The 27709-nt window shown below is 41.7% G+C and overlaps 1 protein-coding gene across 1 annotated transcript; it reads left to right on the top strand.

Annotated features, from left to right (window-relative positions):
- Nucleotides 1–1091: 1091 nt before the first annotated feature.
- On the top strand, nt 1092–26602 carry antxr1d (ANTXR cell adhesion molecule 1d). The gene is made up of 18 exons (XM_042501684.1): nt 1092–1460; nt 7749–7820; nt 7903–7974; nt 8300–8381; nt 8929–8959; nt 9039–9112; nt 9654–9722; nt 9813–9893; nt 10008–10068; nt 14305–14403; nt 14552–14621; nt 18944–19022; nt 19293–19388; nt 19483–19521; nt 20066–20164; nt 20242–20406; nt 20586–20666; nt 25550–26602. Exons 1-18 carry the CDS (start codon nt 1300–1302, stop codon nt 25847–25849), a joined length of 1731 nt encoding a protein of 576 aa, XP_042357618.1. The 5' UTR covers nt 1092–1299; the 3' UTR covers nt 25850–26602.
- The last annotated feature ends 1107 nt before the right edge of the window (nt 26603–27709 follow it).

The raw sequence follows: 27709 nt of genomic DNA, 5'->3' as shown, positions 1-27709 counted from the left end.
AATGAGTCCAGAGAGTTACACTAGTGATAGAAGTTGTTCTGGCTAATTTGGGCTATTTGAAATAGTAAAATTGGCCACTATTACATGACATGATGCAGGGTGGTCTGGGTTTGCCACCGGGCAAATGCATTATTCATAAATTAAATGTTTCTGTCTAATGAGCATTTAATGGATTATTCTGCATCAAAGCTTTGGTTTGGTTAAAAGTCCTGCTGGTTACCGAGCCAACTTTTCTGTAATGAGGAAGTGGGAGAACATAAAAGTCTCTGTCTGGTTACAGTGTAATTACACTATAGGCTTGACAAATGTTATGATTTATGGCTGATAACTTTTCCTTGAATATTAGTAGCTTATCACATTACATTGTGGTTGGATGTTTGATGACAATCTTAGGAACTCTGAAAACCTCTCAGCAACACATCCTGCCTCTGGTTCATTTGTATCCAGGGCCATAATTGAATTGTCTTTGCAGCTCCCCTGTTTTAATCTGAGGGCAAAATGGAAATTAAAATATGTATTACTAAAGACAAATGTACAAAATGATGGATTTACTAAATATAACATTAAATCATAAGACACTGCCTGCTTCTGTGGTTCTAGTCCCAGTCAGAATAATCACAAAGAAAAAAAAGGAATGTTGAGAAATGTTGCATCAAAGTACTCATATATAATAATTATATGTTAAATGACATGGCTAATAAATGTAACTGCATGATAATAAATAAATAAGAATACATTAATAAAGAATATATCTTAGAATATAATACATGAAAAATAATTAACCGCGTCCAAATAAATACAATTTAAAAAATAAAATAAATAAAAAGGTAACACACGTGCTTTTTGTCATCTGGTGTTTCATAAAAATAAAAAAGTATTTAAAAAAAAAATAAGAAAAGAAAATTAGGCAGATTTTGTTTTTCCCGTTCTCAAACAGTTTGTTATTTTGCTAAACACTACTTCTGACAAATAATCTGCTTCCCTCTTTTAGTGATTTGTGTAGCTTTTTTTCTGTGTAAAAGTGGAGTTTTGTATCTCTCCTCGGGTGTCGCTCCTCTCCTCCATCCTGCCCCGCTCCAGTGCGTTTTTTTTTTTCTCATCTGAAAGAGAAGAGTTGGGAGAGCCCGGCTTGAACTGAACTCGACTCCTGCAGGCTGAATGCTCTCAGCCTAACAGGACGGATCGTCGAGAAAACAGCGCGTTAGAAACACGCAGTCGATCCAGAAACAGACGACAGAGAGAAAATGTGAAGATCTGTAGTTGACACAGTGTTGGAGTAGTCAACAGAAACCGGGAAAGATGGCGAGGACACAGACTCGCATGCTTCTCGCCTTGGCTTTGCTGGGAATTTTCTTCCTCGGTGTCTCGGTGAAAGGAGAGCTGCAGGGAGAGCAACAGGAGGAGGAGGAGGAGGAAAGGTCCTGTCAGGGTGCCTTCGACCTCTACTTTGTCCTGGACAAGTGAGTGTCCGATATTATTTACGGCTTTGTTACTTTCTCATCGCTGCGCATTGCCATGCAACCGCCCAGTTGTTTGGAAACGCGGAGCGCATCAGTCAGATTCAGCCTCTGTTGTTGTAACAGCACTGAAGAAAAGTCACCTACAAGTTTGGGCTCGTAAATTGGAAAATCCAGCCTTCATTTATCTGACCTTTGTAAAACAAAATCAGTCCTAAATAAGATAGCAGTTTTTTTGTTTGATGGGAGAGCACGTCCAAATCAACGTTAATCCTCACTATTTATCTTTAAGTGTCTTTTCGCACAGGTAAACAATGTTGTATTTGAGGTAGGAGGAGTATATTGGGACATTTTGGCACGCTTTTCTTTTCTTTTCGCCCGGTTCAAAGTGGAGAGGCAAACAGATTGAGTTTTTACCCACGGGATGTGGGCAGGGCGAGCAGGATGGATAGAGTTTCAGGCTGATGACGCCTGCGGACACAGCTGCAGCAGCTGCCCCACAGCGGTGCTGTGTGGCCTGGTGATCCTTTAAACCAGCGCTGCTCAGCCTTTATTGTGCCAAGGACCCCTAAATTCAAGGGTGAAGGTTTTGTTTCAACAATAGAGGGACACTCATGAAGTAGTGGGGGGTCCTCTGCTAGAAAATCGTGAGCATCAAACACCTAATTTCTTGCATTCTGGTGAATTTCTATGCACCAATGTGTGCATTGTCACATCGGTTTATGGTGTAAACGGCTTTAATTTTCTAAAAATTAATGTCCTCTGCTATACTTTAATGTTTTTATTTGGGGAGATAAATACACATCTTCTAAATACTGAGTGGGATGTGTCTCTTTCGTCCTGATTGAAATCTACACATTCGCCTAAATTGATACACAACAGGTCACCGACCCCCATTTGATAAGATTTCACTTCAGAGACCTCAATCTGGAAAAAGATTTTGGTTGTTAGAAATGTTTAAGATCCTAATTCATAAGCTATGAATAGTTAAAGAAGTAACAATGGACGATTTCAAACCAATGCTCAGAATAGTCACTATGCCTCTACACTGGGTTGACTGATATAGTGATTTAAAAACAGAAAATAAACAGTTTGTCATTGTCCTGTGGACCTCCTGGAACTCACCCAAGGACCCCTGGAGGTCCCTGGACCCCTGGTTGAGAACCAGTGCTTTACTATTCTTCTCTCCATCTACTGTGGGCCGATGGTATCAGGACCATGCTCAGAAGCAGGGTCCATTTTTTTGTGCAGTTAGACTTCTTAAATCTGATCAGATTTGTTGTTTTTATGGAACAAAAACAACATAAAACATGTATATCAGCACCTTTTCATGTTTTATAAGTTGCAACTAATGACTTTATCACTGGTTAACAAGTTATTTATTAATTCTTTATAGATCAGTTATTGTCATGACAAAATTAGTGTTGCCCAGTTATGACCGGTGTGTCCTCCCCCAGCTCTTTAATTCAGCAGCACGACACCAACAATGGACAGTTTAGATTGAGTCTTATTTATTCTACACCACAAACTATGGTGGACTACAAACATAGAACAAGATGGCAATACAAAGGTAAACTACCAAAATAGATCCTTTGTTTTGTTTGAGTCATTTCAACCACTCACCTTCCAGAAAAAAAGGCTGCAGGATATCTGAATTGAAATCTATTTTAAAGTAATTTAAAGACCCTCTTTAAAGTATGCCCCATTTCTGCTGTATATACAGGTGGTACTGCTGTATCTTTAGAAATGTAACCTTTGTTTGTTTTTTTCAAGTATTTGGGAATGTTTGTCTTTGTTTGATAGAAGTCAGTAGACAGGAAATGAGGCATACGAGGGCGAGGATGACAAAGGTCCTCAGTATGATTTGAATCAGAGTCCCTGTGATTACTTCCTGGACCTCGAGGCTACCAAAATGCCCATGACCCTGTTTCTAATACCAACTCTTAGACCAACACATGATCAGTCTTTAAGTATCTGTATGCCATTTTTAACATTTCAAAATACCAAAAACCTTTAGGAAGCACAATTTCTAAACCAAACAGAAGGCATATTAGGCCACTGCATACATTCTCAAATATTATAATTGTCGAATTTTGGAACATTTGAAGTGAAGATGTTTTTGCCACCAATTTGTGCCAAGCCTGACTACTACAGTAATTATTCACGTGTGATGATCTCTCTGCAGTCAGAGTCTGTGCTGCTATTCATAGCCGCTCAGACGTTATAATTGACATTTTTGGCGTACCTTGGCTCCAGCTGTAAGGTGAGATTAAATGTGGACACAGAACGATTAGACATGTCGAAACGTGCTTAGTGAGCAGAGAGACAGAGATACTTTGTCAACCAAAAAAAAACAATTTACAGTAGAATTTGTTGCAGTGTTTGTGTAAAGGAATAACAGGTCAAAAGAGTGAGAGCAATGATTTAGTGGTGAGGCTGTTAAACACTGTGGTTTCTGTGTATAACATTTTGGAGTACGATGAGGTAATGGTTTAAAGAAAAGGTCGCCGTATGTCCTCGGTTGCCCCATGAGCACCAGCTATGAGCTGGACACGTTGAGTGACATTTTATTCTGCGTTGGACACATTTGGTGATCTTTCGGATGTCCACGGCAAACATCTGTCAGCCGCTCTTTAGTCTCTATCCTTTGCTTCAAAAAGTTTCAGGGCAGGCTGGGGAGCGTGGCATGTCACGCATGGCCAAGTCTGTGGTACGCCTGTGTTTGTTTGACTGTCTGGACCTGCATGTTTCGGCAAGCCTTCAGGAAGCTTCTGCTCTTTTTTCCCCCCGAGATGGCACAGACTCATTGGCTGTTTTTCAAATCCTAAATGCCACACAGTGACCTAATCTAATCTTCAGAGATAGAGAAGGGAGCGAAATCACGCATAAGGGATGTTTTTAAGTGTCTGCACTGATCTTCACCTCCTGACTGTTCGTCAAACTCACATATTTGACTTCACCGTCCAGAAGGTTATGATGCATGCTGAGTAGAGAATGTGGTTGTGCTCCACTGGACGCATCTCAACACACAGAACCAACATTAGAAAACATTCCTGCACTCCACGTCTGACCCACACCAAATACCAGGCTGCATATTTCCTCTCTATCTCCGTTGCCCACAAATAGAATAATAGGTGTTATGTTTTATGGCTGGGCTCTGAACAGAGGTTTGTGTTCATCGATCCATGTCTTACAGAAAAAAAAGAAATCCTGCCTGAATATTATGCAAATTTAGGAATGCAGGTATAAAGTAGATATGTCTGAATTGGTTGAATGATGGCAGTGATGTAGACCTGCAGCCCTCTGATGAAAGTAGTAAAGATGCAGTGTGTTTACACTACATGATCTGACTTTGAATTAATGGTGAATGTATTAAGAATGAAAACTTTCCTAATGCAGTATTAAAAAACAATTTAATTCACTCAGACAGTGTCCAGAGGGGGTAACTAATCTCACAGACATTTTTCTGATTAATTGACCAACATTTATTCTAATAAAAGCCTGAGAAAAATGAAAAATGCACAGAGCCGAGGGCAATCACTCCCTCCAGGATTTCACAGGCTTATTTTGGGATTGTTGTGGCCTGTTACACAACAGCTTTTCAAAAAAAAAAAAAGAAAAAAGTAAAAAATTGTGATGTTGCAGTGTTTTAAGTCATTTAGTGAAGATTTTTAGGGGGTATAATTCATTGAAAATTGAAGGCAGTTTGCTACAGTAAGAATAAAACTTCACCATTCTAAATGTGTGGTTTATGCTACACTAACGCTGACACCAATGCTGCATATTCAGTCTAACTCACCTTTATTCTTGCAGCAATAGTCGTGGATGTAACAGCCTCATGGTGTATGTCTTGTCTGTTGTCCACAGGTTTCAGTCTTTCTCCAGGTGCTGTAGAAAAGTGATTGTCAATCAGTGACTTTCGTTTGTGTTGGAAATGCCTTGCAGTCTTTAGCTGGAACTTTTTTTTTGACGTTGTGCCGGGGACTGCTATGATTGGTGACACTCACAGGAAGTTATGATGATTGGTCAAATTTGCAGAAATGTCACAGTGATTGGACAAAATTACAAGGTTGTGCAGAACTCACAGGGATAGGTGAATTTGCTTTCATTGTCAGGATAATAACATCCCAACATCCTGGAGGGGCTGGATAATGTGTCCATGTGGCTTATTTTATTTTGAGCAATAGTCCAAAACCTAAAGCAATAAAACAGACAAAAACAGCAAATATTCACATTAACAAGCTGCTTGTTGATTGACTTAAATAAAGAATCATTAATCAAAACTCAGGACTAATAATGATCATCAGGCCAACTCCTCCTCAGCCATTCATACACATATAAGTACTGTCTGTCATTGGAGCCAGTTGCTTCACTCTCATAGATAAAAAGAACACTTTAAGAGCTGTCAAACATTTTTTCTATTGCAGTGTTTTAAGATGCTTTCTGTCCTGCTCACTGGGTTAAAAATGAGCTTCTGTTGTCTGCGAGTGAACTCTGTGACTCTTAGGATGAGATAAACATTTTTTTTCAAATGGAGAGACTTGTTGCCCCAGGAGACTCGTCCTGGATCAGGGCTTTTATCAAGCTCTCCTTTCCAGAGGAAAGGATAAGTGGAGCAGGAAGCAACTGGTTAAGGAGAGGTACAAAAAACCATGAGTCTAACCAGCTAAGACTTTCACTCTGTTTATGACCCTATTACACACACACACACACAGACAGACACACACACAGCCCTGCCTTTTGCTGTTTGATGCTGCCTCCCTCAATGGACACTCACCATATACAGCCTGACACTCACACACACATTTACCCCCTGCTGAGTGTTACTTCTGCGTCCCTCTGTTGTTCATGTGGCAGTCTTTTCACTCTGCAGACCTCCAACCTGTTGTTAGACTGGCTGTGCTCACTGGGACCATCTGTTCCCCCTCACACACACAGATACACACACAGTCACATAAACATTAATACTAAAGGTTACACACAGGGACACACAGGCCAGCTGCCTGCTTCATGGTCCCTGCTAGAGGCGGACTGCTACATCTGTCCCTGTCTAACCTCAACCCTCTGGCCCAGCAGCAATTAGCCCCCATTAGCAGCCCCCTGGGACTGGGCTTCATTAAGGACACTGTCATGTACGCAGCAGCATGTAGCGGGCTAACCAGCAGCTCTCACTGCTCACAAGTTACAGTCCGAACTAATGGAATGTGACTGAGCGGCCAGAGGAATGTCCTCGAATGTGGAGCACATAAAGTGTCACGGTTGTTCCTGAAACATATCACGGCCGTTAAATCCAGTATGTGCATACTTGTACAAATCTTGTAAAACCTACATTACCTGAATTACAGCCTCTGAAAAGAGATAGATCTATTATTCAGAAAGGGGTTTGCATTTTTATAAGTTATTACTGTATTGAGCAGCTCATAACCATTTTAGGCTTTGCTTTTGTTTTCTGCAGCTAAGGTGGGGTGAAATAACTCCATTTAGTTACTGATTATGCAGCCCAGTCACCAGGGTAAAAATTTTGGTGTTGTACTTTTCTGTAAAGCACGGAGCATAACATTTGTGTATTTCATACACATAGATTAGGTTACAAATAAACATAACAGCCAAGACATTAAAACCACTGACAGATGAGGTGAATAACATCAATCATCTTGTTACAATGCAATGTTTTGATGGAAAAACTTGGGTCCTGGCATTCATCTGGATGCCACCTGACACACTCTACCCAAACACTGTTACAGACCAAGTACAGTCCCTCATGGCAACGGTACTCCCTGATGGCAGTGCCCCCCCAAAAGGACAATGCACCATGCCACACTTAAAAAAATGCTCAGAAATGGCCCAAGAAATGTGACAAAGAGCTCAAGGCGTCAACTTTGCCTCCAAATTCCCCAGATCCCAATCTGATTGAGCATCCCGGGGACATGCTAGTACTCCACTTCACAACCAACAGGATTTGCCGCCAATGCCTTGGTGCCAGACTACAGGGCATCTGAAGGTTGTTGAGATAATTTAGTCTGGGCAAAAGTAATGGACTGACCGCCTGAGCTGCCTAGCATGGAAAAAAGCTGCCATAGTATCCCAGTCAGCTTTGCTTTGAACTTATCAGATGAAAAAAAAAATGTACATTTTTGTAGGAATAAACCCAAACCCACTGTGAAACCTGGACGTGTTTCTCAGTAATCCTACATTTCATTAAATAAAACTGGCTGTGGATGATGGTAATTAGTAATCTGTGGCAACATCACATTTTTTTCCTAATAAGGTTGTGTTTTTGTTGTTTTTCAGATCTGGAAGTGTGAAGAATCACTGGATCGAGATTTACTCCTTTGTGGAGCAGCTGGCAGAGAAGTTTATCAGGTACAAGCAGGATTAATCATTCAAGAATTTGGGTGTTTTCTGTTTTTGTGCATGTTAATTTAAAACAACTGTGTGTTTGCAGCCCCATGCTGAGAATGTCCTTCATTGTCTTCTCCACACGAGGAAACATCATCATGAAACTGACAGAGAACAGGTAAGACCAACACCTGAACTGTCGCTGTTTCTTATGCACCAATCTACATGATACCAGTGCTAGACAAGTCTGCTCTTGTTGCATTTATCTTTGGTTCTCCAAATCTCTGGACAACCAGCTAATACAAAGCATTTCATTCTGTCTACTGAGGATGACTTTGGCTGAGGACTTGATACTACCTGAGCCACACAATTACTTGCCAACTTAACCACCCTCTGCCTCCCGCTTTCTAACTTCTGCACTGTAAATATTTCTCAATCTCTTTTCCTATGAGCAGCTTTGGTCCAGTGTATTTTATCAGGCACTTTGTCTGTTTATCCTACAGGGAGGCCATCACTGGAGGTTTAACAGCTCTGAGAAGAGTTATCCCCGGAGGAGACACATTTATGAATTTAGGCCTGGAGATGGTAAGGACGAGGCTGAAAATCCAACGCATTGGCAAAGCCAGACCAAATCTCACGAGTTTAGTCTTTGCTAAAATATTTTATTCCTGAAAATATTCACTGAGGATTATTGAAGCCTGGCATCTTGAACCAGAGCCAATTTGATTAGTATGAGGAGTGGCTCGGATCATGAAAGACTTGCAGCTTCTTGAAACTGCTGAGCTTTCTGAACAACTATTTCAGCGAAGCATTAATTCAATCAGCAACATGTTTTGGTGGTTAAAGATTTAACAACATTTCCATATGTAATGGTAGTTTGAAAACCTACATCAAAGACTAGTCAGGTGTAGGAATGGGTTCATGATGAGCACTAACAATTTCAGTCATACAGGGTAACTAAAATGACACCTGTTCTGAGCCAAGTGGAATTTGTGATCTTGCTTTGTAACAAAATCAGCATGTTTTAAACAAGTGCAGGCTATTTTGATATTTAGTATTATAAATATATTTAATATTTTAGGTAATTTAACTTGTTCAAAATCTTGACTATCTAACTTCTTTATGATTTCAGGCTAATGCACAGATTCATCAAGAGAGGCATGGTAAGCTCCATCTAATATGCTCATTACATTCTCCTACATTTAAGGCATTGTTTGAACATAAAAGTCTTGTGTTCTGCAGGGACAGCCAGTGTTATCATCGCTCTGACGGATGGAGAACTTAATGAGTGGCAGTTTGACACAGCTCAGCGAGAGGTAAGATGGGTTATAAATTAGGGAAATTTGAGCGGGGCAGACAAAATATTGTCAACACTTTTTGTACTCTTTACTTTGTGATATTTATATTTTTTATGCTTGCGTGCCAGTGGTAGCCATGGCCAGAGGCATTATGTTTTCGGGATGTTCATACAGCCGTATATCCATATGTTTCATTCTCTGTGAATAAAAAATATCTCAATAAGGCCTTAGAGAATTTCCTCGAACTTTGCACAAACATCCACACTGAACACAAGTGGTTAAAGCTCTCTGTTTCTTTTTCGTTTGTTTGTTTTGGTTTTTTGCTTCTTGGTAAGTAATAAGTACTAGGTACATAACCAACACAATTAACTTTTGTGGCAGTGCTTAACATGTTACATCAGAGCTAATGCACATCATGTTGTCTAGCTCCTGTCTAAAATTTCCAGCACTGCGGACTGAGAACATCTGATGTGTTCTTTGGGAGATTTATTTGGCTCCATAAGCCGACCAAAGTCTCTTAAAGCTCACTGCATTTTGGTTTATTTGCTCTTTTTTGTAGGCAAAGAAGGCAAGGTCCATGGGAGCCATTGTTTACTGTGTAGGGGTCAAAGAATTCAATCAGACCCAGGTAGGATCCACAGCAGGATATTAAGGATGTTGCAAATGCATAAGTAAGCAAATGCAAAAAATATTTTGCTGCGTCTGTTTGTATTTCTAGCTTGCAACTATTGCAGACACTGTGGAGCATGTGTTTCCTGTATGGGGAGGCTTCCAAGCCTTGAGGGGAATTATTGACTCGGTATGACACATACATACCACATGTATACACATACACACTTATTTATACACAGAGGAAGATAAACACAGTGATATTATTATTAAATGTCTTGTGGCTCTTTTTTTTTCCTCTCAGATCATCAAGAAGTCCTGCATTGAGATTCTAGCGGCGGAGCCATCCAGTGTGTGTGCAGGAGGTAAGCAGTGTGAGGTGCAAGGGCTTCCCCTCCTTGTTAAGGAGCTGGGCAGTCACGGTGTACGATTGTGTCAGATGACAGTCATCCAAAGCCTCTGGAGAGGAACATGAGGTTGAGTAATCGCATGGACGCTTATGACCGCGGAGTGACAGAGAGCGTATTGTCATTCACGGCCGGGGGAAATTAGCATAGCTGCTTCAGCACAGCATGTGTGCAAAAAGGAGGAGGAGGGGGGACGGGTGTTGGTCAGAGAAATTAGCCATGAATCTTTAAGCATGGCTGCTTCTCTGGCCTAGTTTGCCACATCGTATATGTTAAATTGCTGTTTCAACCCTGCCCTCCTTTGCACCATTTCTTTAATGTCCAGCTCTGCTGTCTCTGACAGCAGATCAGGAAGCAAGAAACAGGATAACAGCAAAGAGAGACGGTAGAAGAGAGCCGTTATGTGTAGGAGCCAGCAGGATGGATGGGCTTTGACATGACCTTATTAGGACTCACTTAAGAGAGTGCATTTGCAGCAGTGCTACCAGGGCAACCAATGGAGATTAGCATCCATTATGGGATATGAAGGACGGGAAAGGATACAGAGAGGAGGGGATTTTTAGAGAAATTAAAATGTTGTCTTGAAAGGACTAATATTAGGAACAAATATAAAGACTAACAGTTGTCCCAATGTAATAATTACTGGTCTGTCGCAGGAGCCTGTGTGTGTCACGCGACATGTGCCCAGATATCCTCCAACAGCCTCATTTATTATTCGATTGATGAACACACTAATGGTCAGTGAACTAAGAGACCAGGGACCCACTTTAGCCAATGATGGCCTAATTAATGGAGGGCAAGGATTGTAATGTGCTGATGCTTATAGTCCGCTGGCTTTGTGTTACATGATGTGTATGAAGAATATGCAACTCTTATTTTACACATCCAATAGTCTCGAATAGCTGACCTATCTCTAATTGTGCCAATGTTGGCCAATCCAGAGTGGCCATGAGTCCACAAAGAAATGGGTTATGTAACAGTGGTTTTATCTAATATTTCATACAGTCTATGATTTTAGTGTGTAAGTTGCTAGCTTAGAGATTGCAGTTTCACGCACAGCGCTTAAATGAAGTGCGGCAATAGGTCTGGCCATATGAGACTAGTTTCATGTAGCAACTTGAAAGGGATTTCGAAAACTGGTCATTTTTCCGGTGAATTCCATTTTAAATAGGTGGTATATGGCAGTATACATCCTGTGAGCCAGACTCGACATCCAATATGTACATCTTATGCTTATGGTTGCCTTTAAATAGTCCTGTGGAGAAATAACAGGCACCTCTATCCCTAACTCAAAGCTTCATCTTGTAGTGTAATGTGATATAATGTTATTATCAACCATTTAGCAAGAGTCTGCTCACATTTTGAACTTCAAGACTGTGGACAAGAGTCCTCAGAGGTTTAAATTTAACCATCTAAACACATCCGTCCACCCTGATGCTTTTATATATAAGTGCAGACTGACATATTGCATAGGTACTATGACAGTTTCCCTGTCTGTCTTTCTCTTTGCTTGCATGTAGTCACACATGCTTTACACCAACACACACGTTAAGATGTCCTGTAGTCAGCGCACACACACACACACACACACACACACACACACACACACACACACGTATACACTTAACCAAAAGCACATGTACACACATGTCCCTCACATTGATGTGAAGTGACCGGACCGAGCTGCCTGCAAACAGGCCATCAGACTGGACAGTGAACGTTGGGCCACACTATCAGACATGACAGCACTGATTCCACACACACACACACACACATGCACGCACACACACACACACACACACACTGAGAGGCCAATGAGAGTTGGGCCTTAGATCTAACATGACAGCAGAGATTGCTGCTTTCATTAAGGTCTGACCCTTTCCACCCCGTTGTTCCGTCCTCCTTTGCCCCTCCCTGCCCTTCACTGTCCCGTCGCACTAACATGATTGAAGAGCTGCTGTTCGGACAAGCCCGTAGCCCATTTTCTCTCTTGCACACAAGACACACATGCATGTATGTGTGTATAGTTGCACACATTCATACACATCTAAACCTTGTCAAATGCTCAGGTGTGGATGGAAATGGACATGTGGCCGCAGAGAGCAGAGAGGAGAGGGCAGAAGCATATGTGTTGAACATGTCAGCAGGGCACCACCAGTCCCTGCCCACCATGTGTCTGACAGCACTGACCTTTTAGTGTGTGTGTATGTGTTTGTCATGGTGTGTTCACATGGAGACTTTTTCCTTTTGTACCCATAAGTTATTAATAAGAATAGATGGATAAAATCTATGTGGAAACAGTGATACAGCGTATTTGATAATATGTGTTTTTAGTGAACATTTTGGTTGGGAAATATTCACAATGACTCAGGATTTAATGCTTGAATGAATAGGACAATTCTCTGCTAAATGCTAAGCTGTTACATGTAGTTATAATGCAATGTACCATTTACTTGCTGATAAATTCAGTAAGCATCTTTTTAAAATTTTATTTTCTACCTTTAAAAGAGAAGGAGATCAATCAGGCTCAAAATCAGACAGTTGTCACTAAAGGAATATCTGCACCATCTCCAAGTTATGTGTTATTGTGTGTGTGCACATGTGCTCTGTCACACTGCAGCTGTTGCCGTTTGATGGTAACATTGTGTGAAAGGGAGATGACTACTAAAGCAGCCAAGGCACTGAGCATTAGGGATAATTGGTGCTTAGACCTCCAAATATGTTGCACATTGTTGTGGCCACAAACCATAATTTTTATGAAAGTGAATGCAATGCAAGTTGTATAAGATTATATTATATAGATGTAATGCATTGTTCTGATTGTTGTGGTTATGCTTTATGGTAACATTGGTGCATGGTGAAAATTAAATGATTAGTAATGAGATGGGTGGTTTATTGGATGGTGTGTGTGTTTGCTTGTGCATGTAGTATCTGGGTCTAGCTAAGGAAATGACATGAGCAGTGCTGACAAGTTGCAAGTCACTGAACATCTGTAAATAAACACACATACACACTTATAGAGATAGACACAGTTGTATGAGGTCAGCTGTGTGCACAGTTGCAGAATTTTACGAATTTGACTTATAAAAGGCTTTCTGAGGCTGGATACCTGTCTGTACAAACTAAGGTGCAATATTTTCTGTAATATTTATATTTAATATCAACTGTATATCACATATACAACTTATCCACGTATTCCTTCATCACAACTTTTTCTCTTGGATCTCCACCAACAGCAGATCTCCACTCTTCAACATTTTTACAGCGTCTGTTAACATGCAGAGATGCGCAGAAAAATGTTTAGTGCTGTTTCTTCTCTCCACTCAGCTCTGCCTTCATTTGTGCATCTGACTGTATTCATGCTTTTCATAGCAATCTGTTTGACCTTTAAGGAAGCACTGTCACATACACACCCCGTCATGTTTTTATCCAGTGATCTTCACGCTGGAGCTTTAAATGTTAAAGGTGTGGCAAACGTTCACCTCTGTAAGCCAGGATAGCCACAGACCACACTCATATGCACACGCATGCACACATTCATGCATGCTCATACTGAACACATGCACATACAGTATGTACATCATATAGCATCCAGATGCATAGAGACAAGTGTTAATGGTGCCATAGGTAAGGTCAGACCGACTGTGACAGTGCTTTGCTGTTGTCAGCCCTGCAGGCATGTTTTTAAGCAAGTGTTTTTTTCCCACTCTCTAACATATGCTGGGTAGCAGCCACATAGACACTCCAGCATATGCTGGCAAGCCTCTGTCAGTGCGCTTTAACAGTGCTTGGGGGAAGCTAAAGGTCAACAACAACACACACACATGCACACACACCTTCTGGCTACTGCACAACACACATTTGTGAATAGCAACACTTTTAGCATTAGCACCATTGGAGCTTATTATGGCCTTTCCACACATACACGCACAGACACACAGATATAAACAAGTAGTAATGAGGCATGCACAAGCTTCTCCTGCTTAAGTTGAGCACATCAGAGAGAGGGAATGGCTGCCAGCACTGACCATAATGGCACACCAGATATTTTCTTCTACTTCAAACTAAAATAGGAGAACAATTTTTGATCTTTTATGTCTCTCACATACAGCTGAAAATATGCGTCTTACCATTGTCTGTGCAAACTGCTGATAATTTCTGACGATGCACGCACTCTTTTGGATTTTGTTTCAGAGAATTTCCAGGTGGTGGTGAGAGGCAATGGGTTTCTGCATGCCAGAAATATTGACCAGGTCCTCTGCAGCTTCAAACTGAATGATACATTCACTGTGGGTAAGTTCTGCAAACCAGCACACACATAACATTAATGCATCAAGGGATTATGGGTTTTGCTTGTCCATTTAAGAAGAATTTGTTACAGTGTTTAGGCTGCACATTTTAGAATTTCTCCAACATAAAATGGTTGTTTCTCCCTGTGCAGATGAGAAACCAGCTGGGATAGAAGACACCTTCCTGCTCTGTCCCGCTCCTGTCATAGAGGAGGTTGGGAGGTAAGCAGCATATCTCTTTTGGCTCTCACTCTTTCTCAGCTATTTCTCCAGTAGCCAAACTCTCCGTGTTCAGCTGTAACACTCTGAGAGATATTCACCAGCTGCACACAAGTTTGGTGTGGACACAGAAGACCGCTGTCCTTGAACAAATTAGGGCCAAAGTCATTGAGTGTCTGTGATCAATCAGTGTTTGTCACAGCTAACGAAGCCAGACACCAATCACAAGGGGACAACAGGAGTAGAGCCCAGGAACATGACTTAATGAGAGCCTGCTGGAGAGGACTTTCGCAACCGTGCTTGTGTGTATTTGTGTGTTGTGTGATGTATCCCGATCTCTGTCTGACACTTTGGGAGACCGAAAGTGTGAGTGGAGTCGGTGGGGCAGTGTAAAGTTTCCTCTGAGGGCTCCCAGCTTTGCTCCTGGTGGTTCTGCGCAGAGGTTTCTTGCGGGGCAGACAGAGCGATGCTGTGGGCTGAGCTCGGAGAGGACTGAGGCCCGGCAGCCTTCCCGTCCCCGCAGCCTGCAGTCCTGTGCATAATTATACACTGCGGCCCGCGGCCTCAGACACCTCCCAGTCATCATCTGTCTTGTTGCTGTCACTCAGATTTCTAGCGCAGTTTGAGCTTGTCTTGTCTGCCAGTGAAAAGTACTGCTTTGATGAAAGTACTGCTCTGAGATTTTCTCAATGTGGTAACAGGAAGATTTAAGAGTCTGTCACATGTAGTATTATTTCACTTACATGGTATAGCAGATGTGGCACATGGAATTGTAATTTTACTTCACAGATTTAAAAAAAGACAGCAACAAATCACCTAAATCACAATCCACTAATAGCTGTTTACAGCAAAGCTTTATTTGAGGTCGGGCCGCTCCTCCTGAGAGCCAAACAGGGAGCATCATTACACACTGCAGTGGTGCCTAAAGGAGACATCCTTCCATGTAACAGAAGCCCATTAGAGCAGAGTGAGCACTGCCTGAACAGCCTGAGTGCTACTGAAGAGGAAGTCAGCTGTGAATGGCTGAAAGGCCCAGAGAGGAGGCCAACAGCTGGCAATGCTGGTAATGTGCAGACAGACATGGAAATATGTAATGTAATGCAATAAGAAAAAATCTTCTTGGGTGATGTTAATATGCAATTAACATCTTGCATAATTTTGCCATTTACAATATTAATCTCATATATCTTCTGTTAAGTCACGACCTGTAAGTTTTGTATCAACATTGGAGGCACACACATGTGAAACAGGGGGTTGGTGGGGTCCTCCACCACAAATTTTTAGCGTCAAACACTTCATTTCCTGTATTCTGGTGAATTTTTATGTGTCCATTTGTGCTTTTACTACACTGATTTATGGTTTAAATTGATTATTTTGTTTAAGTAGAAGTCCAAGATGATAGAGGATAGGTAGCGCTAACTCAACTTGCTCTTCAACTCTCTTGTTTGTGCAGTAAATGGTTACTATGACCGAACAAACTAAGAAAAGAGCAATGACTGCAGACAATTACACTTCAAAAATAGGTGCAAATCTAAAGAAAAAGATGTCACACAGGCGAAGCTGGGAGGTGAGATCCAAAAACATGCCTGCAGTTGCTGCTTACCGCCAAAGGTGCTGCCAAAGAAAACAAACGATTTTTGACATTGTAACCATACTTTCCTATATAAAAGTACAATGGATGAGACACATTATCTAAAGATCCTAAACCACTGACTAAGATGGCAGCACTATCTGACCAACACTGCTGAAGTCGTGTTGAGATTTTTGTTCTGTTTTGTTGAGAGTTTTGTTTTCAAAGTCAACTGTTGAAGTCTGTTATCACACCTTCTGTCCGTGGTAGAGTCATCGAATGAGCACTAAATCTAAAACGAAACTTAAAAAGAATAGTCATAAAACTTTAGATTAAATAATACAGGGAGAATAATCTGTAGTAGAATAATAGGAAGAGGACAGTTTATACCAGTGGTATATAGATCGCCTCCTATTACAGATTGCAAAGTACATTTAGTATTTCACTTGACCCCAGCTTTATCAATAACGGAAACAATCACTAGCTGCAGCCCAGCAAAATCACCCTTACGTGTCGGATCACATTATGGGTGAGCTGCTTCCTGTTTTGGGGTTGTTCAGTCTAAACATTGAAGACATTGGGAGTCCAGCTTCCAGCATCACCTCTTCACCCAAACCCCAAAGACCCTCACCTCAACTCCTGTTCCACCCAAGCCTTGTCGCTTATAATGAAGTCATTGACACTGCCGTCATACAAATCTGTGTTGACTGGGAACCTTCCGGATGCAGCTCCCCCTCCTGCGCGCACACACACACACACACACACACACACAGGGCAAAGACATATATAGTGGGCAGATTGATGATTGATAGGGGCTGAGATCTATCTGTCAGAGAGGAGCTGATAGCCCCGTGTCCCCTGCCTGAAAGAAGGGCTGACCATAAAATGGGGAAGGGGGGCACAGAGAAGGGGAAGAAGTAGAAGAAAAGATGAGTGGCACCTGCACCGCCAGTTTCTTCCTCTGAAGTCAGTGTCAGCACGAGTTATGAGACGAGCTACAGTATGGAGAGGATAGAGGAGGGGTGAGGAGGCGAAAACAGAGCCGGCGATTGAGGAAGTGAAGAGGGGGTCTCAGAAGGGAGGGACAGTGCTAAAGGGATGTAGAACAGGAAGGGCCCTCCTCCTACCATCCCCCACTCTGTTTCCTCTCTTCTGCCCGTCTCCCCACCCCTGCAGTGACCTCCTCCTTGTCACCCCCCACTCAAATCTAAACCAAGAGCTCAATGCGCCCCTCTTGTTTTTGCCCCCCCAAACCATAAGAAGAGCACAAGAAGCCTTTCTCCATTCTTTTCCAAACCTATAGCCACAATCCAGCTGTCTGCGTTTCCACCCCTGAATGCCTATGTGACTAACATGTCTTGTTTTTGTTATTTTTTCTTAAAGGGACTGTTCACCTCAAAATCAAAAAGTACTTTTTTTCCCTCTTACCTGCAGAACTATTTATCACTCTAGAGTATTGAGATATTGGTTGTAGAGATATCTGCCTTCTCTCTAATATGATGGAACTAGATGTCACTCAGCTTGTGGTGCTCAAAGTGCCAAAAAGTATATTTGAAAAACTCAACAGCAATGCCTCAACAGTAATGCCTCCTTCCATGAGCCATATACTCAAGATAATTCACAGACCTTTTTGTGAGCAGTTTCTTGCAGGAACTATTTTCTTTCTACTGAACTACAACTGTATCACCGATAAGAGGAAGTGTGCATCAACTCATGGACAAGAGGCTTGTGACAGTATTAGATGTGAATTCTCCTGGGCTGAGCTGTAACATTAGCTAGCTCCATGGTAGCAGTAGATACACGCTTACTTCTGCTCATGCACACGGTTAGTGGGTGTAATTAGGTAGAAAGAAAATAGTTCCTACATTAAACTGCTCTCAACAAGCTCTGTGGAATTTTTTGAGTAATCCAGTGATTTCTGGAAAGAGACATTGCCATTGATTTTTTCAAATGTATTTTTCTGGCAAAAAATGACTCACCACAAGCTGAGTGCCATTAAGGTCCATTGTATTCAAGAGAGGGCAGACATCTGTAATGTTGATAACTCCAACACAATCTAGACTAATGAATAGCACTACAGGTAAGGGGAAAATTTTTTATTTTTTATTTTGGGGTCTTCTGGCTCTTTACGATAAGAACATAAACAAGACCTTTATATATCAGAGATAACGCAGACATCTCTACAGCCAATATCTCTAACATCTGGCAACTCACACCAAAGAAGAAATAAAATATGTATATTTGATTTTGGGGTGAACTGTCCCTTTAAGAGCTTTATGAATAACCTGCGTATTCTGTTGTTTGCGTCTTAAATCCTGTACAGTCTTTGTTATCTGTCATCTACCCCACCAAAAACTAAACATTTTGGTCTCCTGTCCCTGCCCTGCATATCTTTGTGCAGCTCCAGCTGCAGATATCAGCACTGAATCCTGCAGAAAAAGAAGTCATTTAGCTGTCTGTGGTTTCCACATTAGAGGTCTGGGTCTGATCCAAACAGAAGAGATTCCTTCTGTGGGTGGAGAACTCCCTGACCTCTTTAAAAGACTCTGGCTTTGTGTCTATGTCAGCATGTTTGTGCACTTATAAGGCAGCAAGTATGGACAAAGTAGATGGAGGAATGTGTTTCACACCTCAGGGCGAGCTTTTACAGTAGCCGCAACAAGACTGCAAATACACGCAAGCAGATGTGCACTCAAGCGTGTCAAGTGTGTTGCATTTCTGTGTCAGACAGGTAACAAGTTTGTGTTTTCCGCAGGGTGATCTATCTGCAGGTGAGCATGAATGAAGGCATCTCCTACATCACCAGCTCTGTTCACATCACCACTACTGAATGTGTGAGTACATCCTGTGCATAAAGTTCGCACTATCACAACACATTATGATATTTCCTTCTGGCATGCTGCCTTATTTGAATAAACTTTCTTTCAACCTTCTTATTTTCTCCTGGTTCTCCAGTCTTATTCTTCCCTCCTTCCTCTCTGAGGTCTCCTCTGTTGTGTCTGTCATCAGAGGAGGCTGTGAGTACTCTTCAGTTTCACCTTTTTCTCGTTTCATTGTTTTTTAGTCCAGATTAACTTGAATCCCATCATTTTGTTTGTCTGCAGTTCGACGGCACCATCGTTTTGATATCGTTGCTGGTGGTGTTCCTGCTGTTGGCTCTGCTGCTGATGTGGTGGTTCTGGCCTCTCTGCTGCACTGTGGTAAGTTTGAACTTCAGACATAAGTATGTCAGCTTTTAGTCATCTGTTAATTACATCTTCGGTTCCCATGTGACATTTCTTTTTCAACTTTCAGGTGATCAAAGAACCTCCACCACCTCCTCCTCCAGAGCCAGTAAGTTGTTTCTTCTCTCACTGTGACTAAATATTACTGTTGTTAGTGATATTATTGCATTGGTAGAACTGATGTTAATATTAAGGGTTGAATGATAATGGTTTTTCAGGGCCGATACCAATACAAATTATTTGTAGTTAATGAGACCAATAACCCATATTTGGAACGGATATGCATTTACGATAAAAATGAAAACATTTAGAATTTGAAATATGACAAACGCTAACACAGAACTTTGTCAAAATGCCTTTAGTAAATGTTTTATTAAAACTGAAACACTCAACATCATATACAGCAAGCTCCCAGCAACAATATAAATTCAAGTGAAAATTTAAATAATAATAGCTTTACAAAGCAAAAGTTCCTCCCATGCTTACACTTGCACTTTTTAATTAATTGATTTTATCTGCAAACATTAAAATAGAATACCAATACAGATAATCAACAAAAAGCCAGATATCTGCCCTAATAATCAGCCAGGCCGATGATCTGTCAGCCCCGAGTTAATATGAGCTGTGTCATGTAACTGAGTCTCACTCTTAAGGAATCAGATGATGAGGATGGGATGCCCAAAAAGAGGTGGCCCACTGTGGATGCATCCTACTACGGAGGAAGAGGAGTGGGGGGCATCAAACGCATGGAGGTATGCATCAACACACACACGCATGCTTACATTTTCAAAGCTCAAAAGAATATACATGTTAATGAGGGTTTTTTTAGGTGCGATGGGGGGAGAAGGGGTCCACTGAGGAAGGTGCGAAGCTGGACAAACCTAAAAATGCAGTTGTAAAGATGCCAGAGCAAGAATTTGAACCGTATGAACCCAAGCCTCGGAAACCACCACGTCGCCCACCACAGCAGAGGAGGTGGTACACACCTATCAAGGTTAGCCTTTTATGTCATTTTCTTTAAAAGGTTAAATGTATACTATTAGCTTATTTCCACGTTTACATTTGTATTTGGGGTTTCTAATAAATCATGTTTACATGCTTACATATATATATATATATATGTATACATTAAAAATCCTTGTAAAATGTTTCTTTTTCTCTCTGGTCCTCCAGGGGAAGCTAGACGCTCTGTGGGCCCTGTTCAGGAGAGGTTATGACCAGGTATCCCTGATGAGGCCGCAGCCTGGAGAGGAGGTGAGCTTGACACTCAATTGCTGTCATATTTCATCTTTATTTTCACTTTAAACATGACTAGAAAATCTGCTGTACCACAAACAGACGTGATGACTAATACAAAACTATAATTTGGTAATTATATGTAATTTGGGGTTATGGCTGTGTGGGTAACAACCACCTAAAGCTTTTTATGAGTTGGTTGATGGCGCAGAAGATTTCAGTGTGTTTTCCGTCTTCTGTATGTTGACAATTGAGCATCTGCGTTCTGTCTGTCACATTGCATAAAGACAACATGTGTCAGTGAGCAACATGTACAATCTTCAACACAGCAGCTCAGTACTAATTTGCCACATGTGCACTGACACACACACACACAGCAAGTGAATGAGCCACTGATACCGTTCGGCTCGTCAAAGCTGCCATTGTTCACACACAAGGAGCACTGTACTCTTCTGTACCCGAGAATTCCCTTTGACTCCCAGAAAATGTCTATCAAATTTCCACATGGCATGTTACACACTCACTCTACTTTCAAGTGATAATTATAGTAAAAATATGCTGCTTGCTGCTACTGCTGGTCATGAAAAGTCCTAAATCATGACATCACTGTGTGTTATGCCGGGTGTGAGCGACAGAACAAGAGCGAGCAGAGCGGCTCCTCTTATCTAACCTTGACCCTGTGTGTTGCATCCCATAACCCCAACAACATGTTTTCATCATCATACTAGTTGTCATGGTGAAGCAGCTGCTCCGTTATAAATGGTTTCATTGTCGCCTCTTGGAGCTGGGACCATATCGCTGTAAAATTTATTGATTTGTTCCTCGAATGGCATGATTCATCTTTACTGTGTAACTGTGTGTGTGTATGTGTGTGTGTGTATGTGTGTACTGTATCTGGAGTCTGTAAAAGTGCTCATCATCAAATGTTTTATCCCTTCTTTCCAGCTTGGATTTTTTCTTTTTTTTTTCTCATCGAAGCAGAACAATTAATCTCTGTCAGGACAGAAGTTTCAGGAGTCTTTGTCAGCCATTTTCTGTGGGGCTGTGGTTCAACAATGACCCCCACAACTCCCTTCACGAGTCATTAACTGAGGAAAATGAAACGCTACTCCTCACATGGAAAGAAATGAGGGGGATAAAATCCACTTTTGTTGCAGGGGTGATAGTTGTTCAGAATTGTTGCTAATAGCCATATCGCACATAAAAGACGATTATTTCTCATGTTCACAAAAGCTGGATCTAAATTCAACACAGTGTCAAACATCCCCTGCAAACGCAAGGAACTGCAGCCAAAAAGCAGAGCAGGATTACAAAACAAGGTGGCAAAAAGCACAGCGATAACCAGCACAGATCAGACTTCTCGGTGCAGATTGTTAACCAGCATCTCAGGAGGAGCTCGTCCTGCCTTCTCCCCACATTACTCTTACTTCACTGCCTCTGCAAACGGCCATCAGCAGGGCTGCCAGTTTCTGCCACACTCCCTGTTTGCGTCTGATCTCTCCCTACAGTGTGTGCGGGCGTGCACATGTGTGTCACTGTAACGTGTGTGTCAGCTCTCCCGAGTGAGCGTCACACAAACAGATGGGGAGTTGAAAGGCCACGAGCCATATTGTGACAGAAGAGGTTCCCTTCTTTTGTCCCCAGAGCTGATGGCTCTGATGGCCCCGTCACACAGCACAGACCAGACCAGAGGGCGGCCACCATCCCTCCGTCCTCACGATTCAGGAGAAACAAATGAGCACAGCAGCACCTCCCCTTCCTCACCCACTCGTCCCACAATCACTTCACTTAAAGGATCAATTCACCCAAATAACAAAACAAACATTTTCTCACTTATCTCTAGTGGTATCTAGGTGTCTGGTATCTATCTAATTGTGACCAAAATTATCAGTACTATCACGGTATTGTTAAAATGTGCTGAAAAAGTACTGATGCACATACTGAAACAATTTCACCAAGTTTTATCTTGAAAACCACAAATAGCATAAGCAGCATGTTTTGTTTGCACAAGCATTTAAATATTGACATAGCCAAAACCTTATGTAAACATAGGGCAACCATATAAGACGTGCATTAAAGATAGCCTGTCTTTGAATTGCTTACCTAAGTATCTGTGTCACTGAAGATGAGGACCATTGGGACCAGTAGCATCACTAGGTTATCATGAGTTTTTCAAAGCACATCAAAGATGGTTTTAATTGTGATGAAAATTGAAAAACGATAATACTAACCATCAGAGGTATGAAACAGTTAACTGTTTCATCCCTACCATGCAGGCAGTTTTAGGTTGTGTCTCAAATAACAGTGGAGTGAATGGAATTTTGTTTGTGTTGCACAGAGCATTTACAATGTGACAAAACAATGTTAATTCAAGGTCCACTTACTTTTTCTAAAGCCTTTAACGATATTATGTTTTTCATTAAAAAGCAATTTGCAAGTTGCCGTGGAACTGAGAAATTAAAAAAAAGAAAGAAAGAAAATTATTATTAGCAGCATCTGTTTTGAGTATCAGTTTCACTGGCACTCTCAGTAATCTACAGACAGTTTTGTCAATATTATTAGAAAGTACAAAGTAGTTCCAGTGAAAACTGTTTATTATCTCAAGCACTGATTCAACCAATTTGATGATCGATGCAAAGTAAATGTGTCCAAACAACCTGAGTCAGGCGGAAAAGTTGGGAACTATTGATCTACAACCACAGAGCCATTGATTCTGGAAAAACATGTTAACTGCGTAGTTTTGTGAGTGTAATCTGATAAATGCATGGAGCAGCACAAATTTAATTACCCCTATTGTATTGGTGTGGAGGAATACATTTCAGAAAACTCATAATCTCAACAAATAAAATCTTAACTATCTAGATACCACTACATGTGAGTGATGAAATATGTGCGTTTGTAACCTGGCTAAAGCGACGTCATAATACTCTCCATTTCAGATCTGTTATTCGAACATTATCTACATTTTTCTGTGCTTCAGAGCAGCACATGAAGTGTGTTAACTCTTACATTTTCATTCTGTGAGTGGAATCGCTGCAATGTCATGTGAGGTGACACGCAGAGCTGTCAGGTCAGATGTGCGTCTCCACTGTTTCGTCTTTCTCCTGTTTTCTTAACTATAATGCTGACAATTGAGTGTGTGCATCAGTTCCTTGTAAACGGCCACAAAATATCTGCTTCGTGTGTGTGTGTGTGTGTGTGTGTGTGTGTGTGTGTGTGTGTGTGAGGGACGTCTTTGGGCTCAGGAGGAGGCCGGACAGAGGAGTGGTGTGAGGAGGAATGCTGGATGTGTTTTCAGGGTATTGTTTTGTAGTTGAGGGTTTGAAGTAAACAATCGCCAAGAGGGAAAGTAAAGCAGTGACAGACATCACAGCCAAAGGCACACACAGGGAGACTGATCATCACAAGTGGCACATCGCTTTCCTCTCACACAATCATCGCCTGGAAAGTGTAAAAATCTCTTTTTGCTAATTTTCTGCTGCAACACCAATCTTTCGTTGTTTTGCTGCCAGCCCTCTAACCTGTCCTTCCCTCTCTTTCTGTTATTCATGAGCCCGAGGTTTCATTCAGGCCATATGTTCTGGTGGAGGCATGCTTACAGTCACACACACACACACACACACACACACACACACACACACAAACACACTCATATTCATGAGCTTGTGTTCTCATTGTGTCCATATGCTCTCTCTGGTGTTGTACTGCTGCTCTGCTGTTCACAAACTGGCCTTTTCACCGCGGACTGGCGACAAGACCAAAGCAGTCACCCCCCCTACCGGGCCGACCCCCAGTCAATTACGCACCCCTCATACAAACACACACACACACACACACAATGGCCCCCTCAGTCACAAAGCTACTGCTGCTGGGGTCCTCTTATTGGCCCCTGTGCGACTTTAGGGCCTCTCTGTTTAATAAGGTGTTATAATCAGACCACCAAGGGTCTGTGACACAGAGACCTACTTTCCATCCTTCACACTCTGACCGACCAAGACATGTGTGTGTGTGTGTGTGTGTGTGTGCAGGAGGATGCTATGCAGGGAACAGAGAGGAAAACCATTAATGAGAACAATAAGAGAAGCGTTCCATTCTCCCCGACTTGTAAATTATGTTAAACGCTAAGGGGCCTCTGTTAACTATTGTTGGGATGTTGAAATGTCCCTTTACATTCTAACAAGTCGAGCACATAAGAGACATAAACAACTTTCTGTTCTGCATCAAGAGAGGCCGAGTCACAGCAGAAGAGGAGGGGGATAGAGGAAAGCTGCGGACTGCAAGAGCATGTGTCTGTGTCTGTGCGTGATAACTTTGTCAGTGCCCGTCTTTGCAAGCATCACAGCTATTGTAGTGCAGGTGTGGACAGAAGACAGAAGCAGCTCTGTGTGCCCTCTGGGGGCCTCAAACACACATGCCTCTGTCAGCAGTGCTGGCCGATGACTCACACAAACCACTTTGGCTTGTGGTTCTAACAAGCGCATTGATTTTGCAAAAAGATGCACTGCATTTTGGAATAATTGATATGATTTAAGAGGGAACTCTCGACAATTACATCCATTAAAGTGTGTCTCTGAAAAGAGAAAAACCTTCTTCACTATTTGTGCAGTGAAAGCATGGAACAAGCTTCCAGAGGACACAGTGCAGGCTCTTTCGGTTAATTCTTTTAAAAATCTATTGAATCAATTCTGGTCAACAAAGAATATTTTGTATAATTTTAGAGCTGATTTGTGATTACTTATGTAATTGTTGTTGGTATATTGTGATATTGTTTTGTAGTGTGGTTTGTTTGTTGAAGTTGGTGAGTCTGCTGTGGAGGATTTATGTCCTGTACCAGAAAAAGATCATTACATTTTAGTCTGCATTGAAATGATGAGTAGTTAACCTTCGTCTGTGTCTTGCAGGGTCGCTGTATTAGTTTCCAACGAGTCAAAGACGGGGAATCCACCCCGAACAACCAGGCTCCTCCTCACAAACATCACTCATCCTTGCCACCACCTCCTGCTTCACCTCCGCCTGCCGAACAGCAACCTCTGGTCTCCAACTCTGTCCCACGTACAAAGCCTCCATCAAGAGGGCCTCGCACCACACCGCCCTCCCGCGCACCCCCTCCTGTGATCCAACCCCCTCCAGGTCCACCCCCATCTCGTGCACCCCCTGGGCCCCCAGGACCCCCACCGTCTCGACCCCCACCCAGGCTCTGATCACGAAGAGAAGGCCTCCAATCAACAACTGATACATTCACTCATTCCACAAATCACCCCACGTCCTCCTTTTACTCCAAAGACAGCAGAGGCGTAAAATCTTAGAAGCCAGGAGCTCTGACTGAGCTCTGTGCTTTGTTGCTGGACAGCAAAAAATATTTATCTGATATCAAAATCAGCTAGTTTCAAAGTTAACATTTTTTATAGAAACAACGAGCACGTAGTTACTTGGTTAAGCCTGTATGTACAGCATTAGATGTCGTGTTGACTTGAGCGGTTAGAGGAAGTGCAATTCTTTCTGGAAATTAAAAAGGATTTATGTGATGTTATGAGGTAGTTTGTGACAGTTTGCGTATGAATGACGATGGTGAATAGTTTACTTTGGATTGGTAGAGAATGTCCAGGATGTGGTGAAAAAAGATGATAGCGATGTGTTATGTTGGCTTTTTTAATGTACACTATCTTAGGTTTCTATAAATCAGACTGACTCCTCATTTTTACCTTTTCAACCACAGACACTTTTTCTACATTTTAGATCAATTTAGTTTAAAAGTTCAGTGATCTTATTGTAACTGCAGGGCAGTTTCTTCACATTTTATTTATTGTAATACAAGCCCTGTCTGCACCTGTTTTCTATTTCGTATCAGGTGGGTTTTCAAATCTTTGCGGGGGAGGGGAATATTAAGGTGGATGTAAAAAAGCATTCTGGCATGGCGTCTGATGTATTTGTGCTCTCATTAGCATCAAGTGAAAGACTGCATTTAAAATTTGTATCTTCAGGGTTCTCCTGTATACTGCATTTACTGACTGAAATGATCATTTGCATTATTTCTTTACTAACAACCTTTGGTGTCAATAAACTGTTTTTTTTATGTGCTGTTTGGCAGTGATTTCCCTCATTCTTCTAAAAGTGTTAAAAAGTACGGTACTGTATATCTAGAGGACTTTTTCTTGCATAGTAATATTGTGAAACAGCCTCAAAACACATTGGGGTCATTGCAACAGACACCTACTGACATATTTATGAAGTGATGTGTTCCTCTTTAAACAATATTCTTTAATTAAGCTGATTACACTCTGGACACTGATAATCTATCCAAGACATTTATAGAGGTAGCCTGCAAAATTAATAGTAAATTCCATGATTTTTAATTGCTTTTGGGTCTATTCAAAGTCATATATTTGGAACACAATGCTGCTCTGGTATAAATCTTTTTGGCACTTATTTGTGCAGTAATCCTGTAGTGTGCTTTCAGGGGCTTTGGATATAATTCAAACCACATTTCTGAAACCATGTTTTCACCTTGTTATGGGCACAGACATAGATCTCAGGGAGGCTGGCACAAATTGGTGCATAAAAATCACCTGAATGCAGGAAATTAAGTGTGTGACGTTCAGAAATTTCTGACGGACAACCCCTTTGACATGTTTCCCTAAAAAAAGGTGAGGTCTGAATACTTGTTGCATTAACTTTCTGTACATTTAACCGCAGCGCCGATGATAGCTGGTCTGAGAATGTCCTGAATCATCTCCTCCCCTCCTCAGAAACGCTGACTGACAGACTGAGCTCAGACACAAAAGAGTGCGATCAGGAGGTCAGTCTGACGCTGCATGACTCATTTCGCTGCAATCCATCGGGGGATATGAATCACACGAGGCTAATGGTATGTTAACTCACCCTGCAGAACAACAACCTACAGCTCCTCTGTCAATGTATTGACGGGTCTGCATTAACTGTCTCATGGAAAACTAATCGCAGGCTGGAAATATCTGTTTCTGATGAGGACAATTATTAAAGAATACAACACTGCTTTACTGTACTTTTCAGTACACAAACAGCTTTAAATTTGTATTTAACTC

The sequence above is a fragment of the Plectropomus leopardus genome, chromosome 15 (genome assembly GCF_008729295.1).
Source record: "Plectropomus leopardus isolate mb chromosome 15, YSFRI_Pleo_2.0, whole genome shotgun sequence".
NCBI lineage: Eukaryota > Metazoa > Chordata > Actinopteri > Perciformes > Serranidae > Plectropomus > Plectropomus leopardus.
The sequence above is the reverse complement of the archived record's forward strand: the minus strand, read 5'-3'. Positions and strand labels throughout refer to the sequence as shown.

Coding starts and splice junctions, on each gene's coding strand:
- antxr1d (XM_042501684.1), top strand. CDS start 1,300: ATGGCGAGGACACAGACTCGCATGCTTCTCGCCTTGGCTTTGCTGGGA. Junction 7,975..8,299: donor ATGAAACTGACAGAGAACAG/GTAAGACCAACA, acceptor TTTATCCTACAG/GGAGGCCATCACTGGAGGTT. Junction 9,113..9,653: donor TTGACACAGCTCAGCGAGAG/GTAAGATGGGTT, acceptor TCTTTTTTGTAG/GCAAAGAAGGCAAGGTCCAT.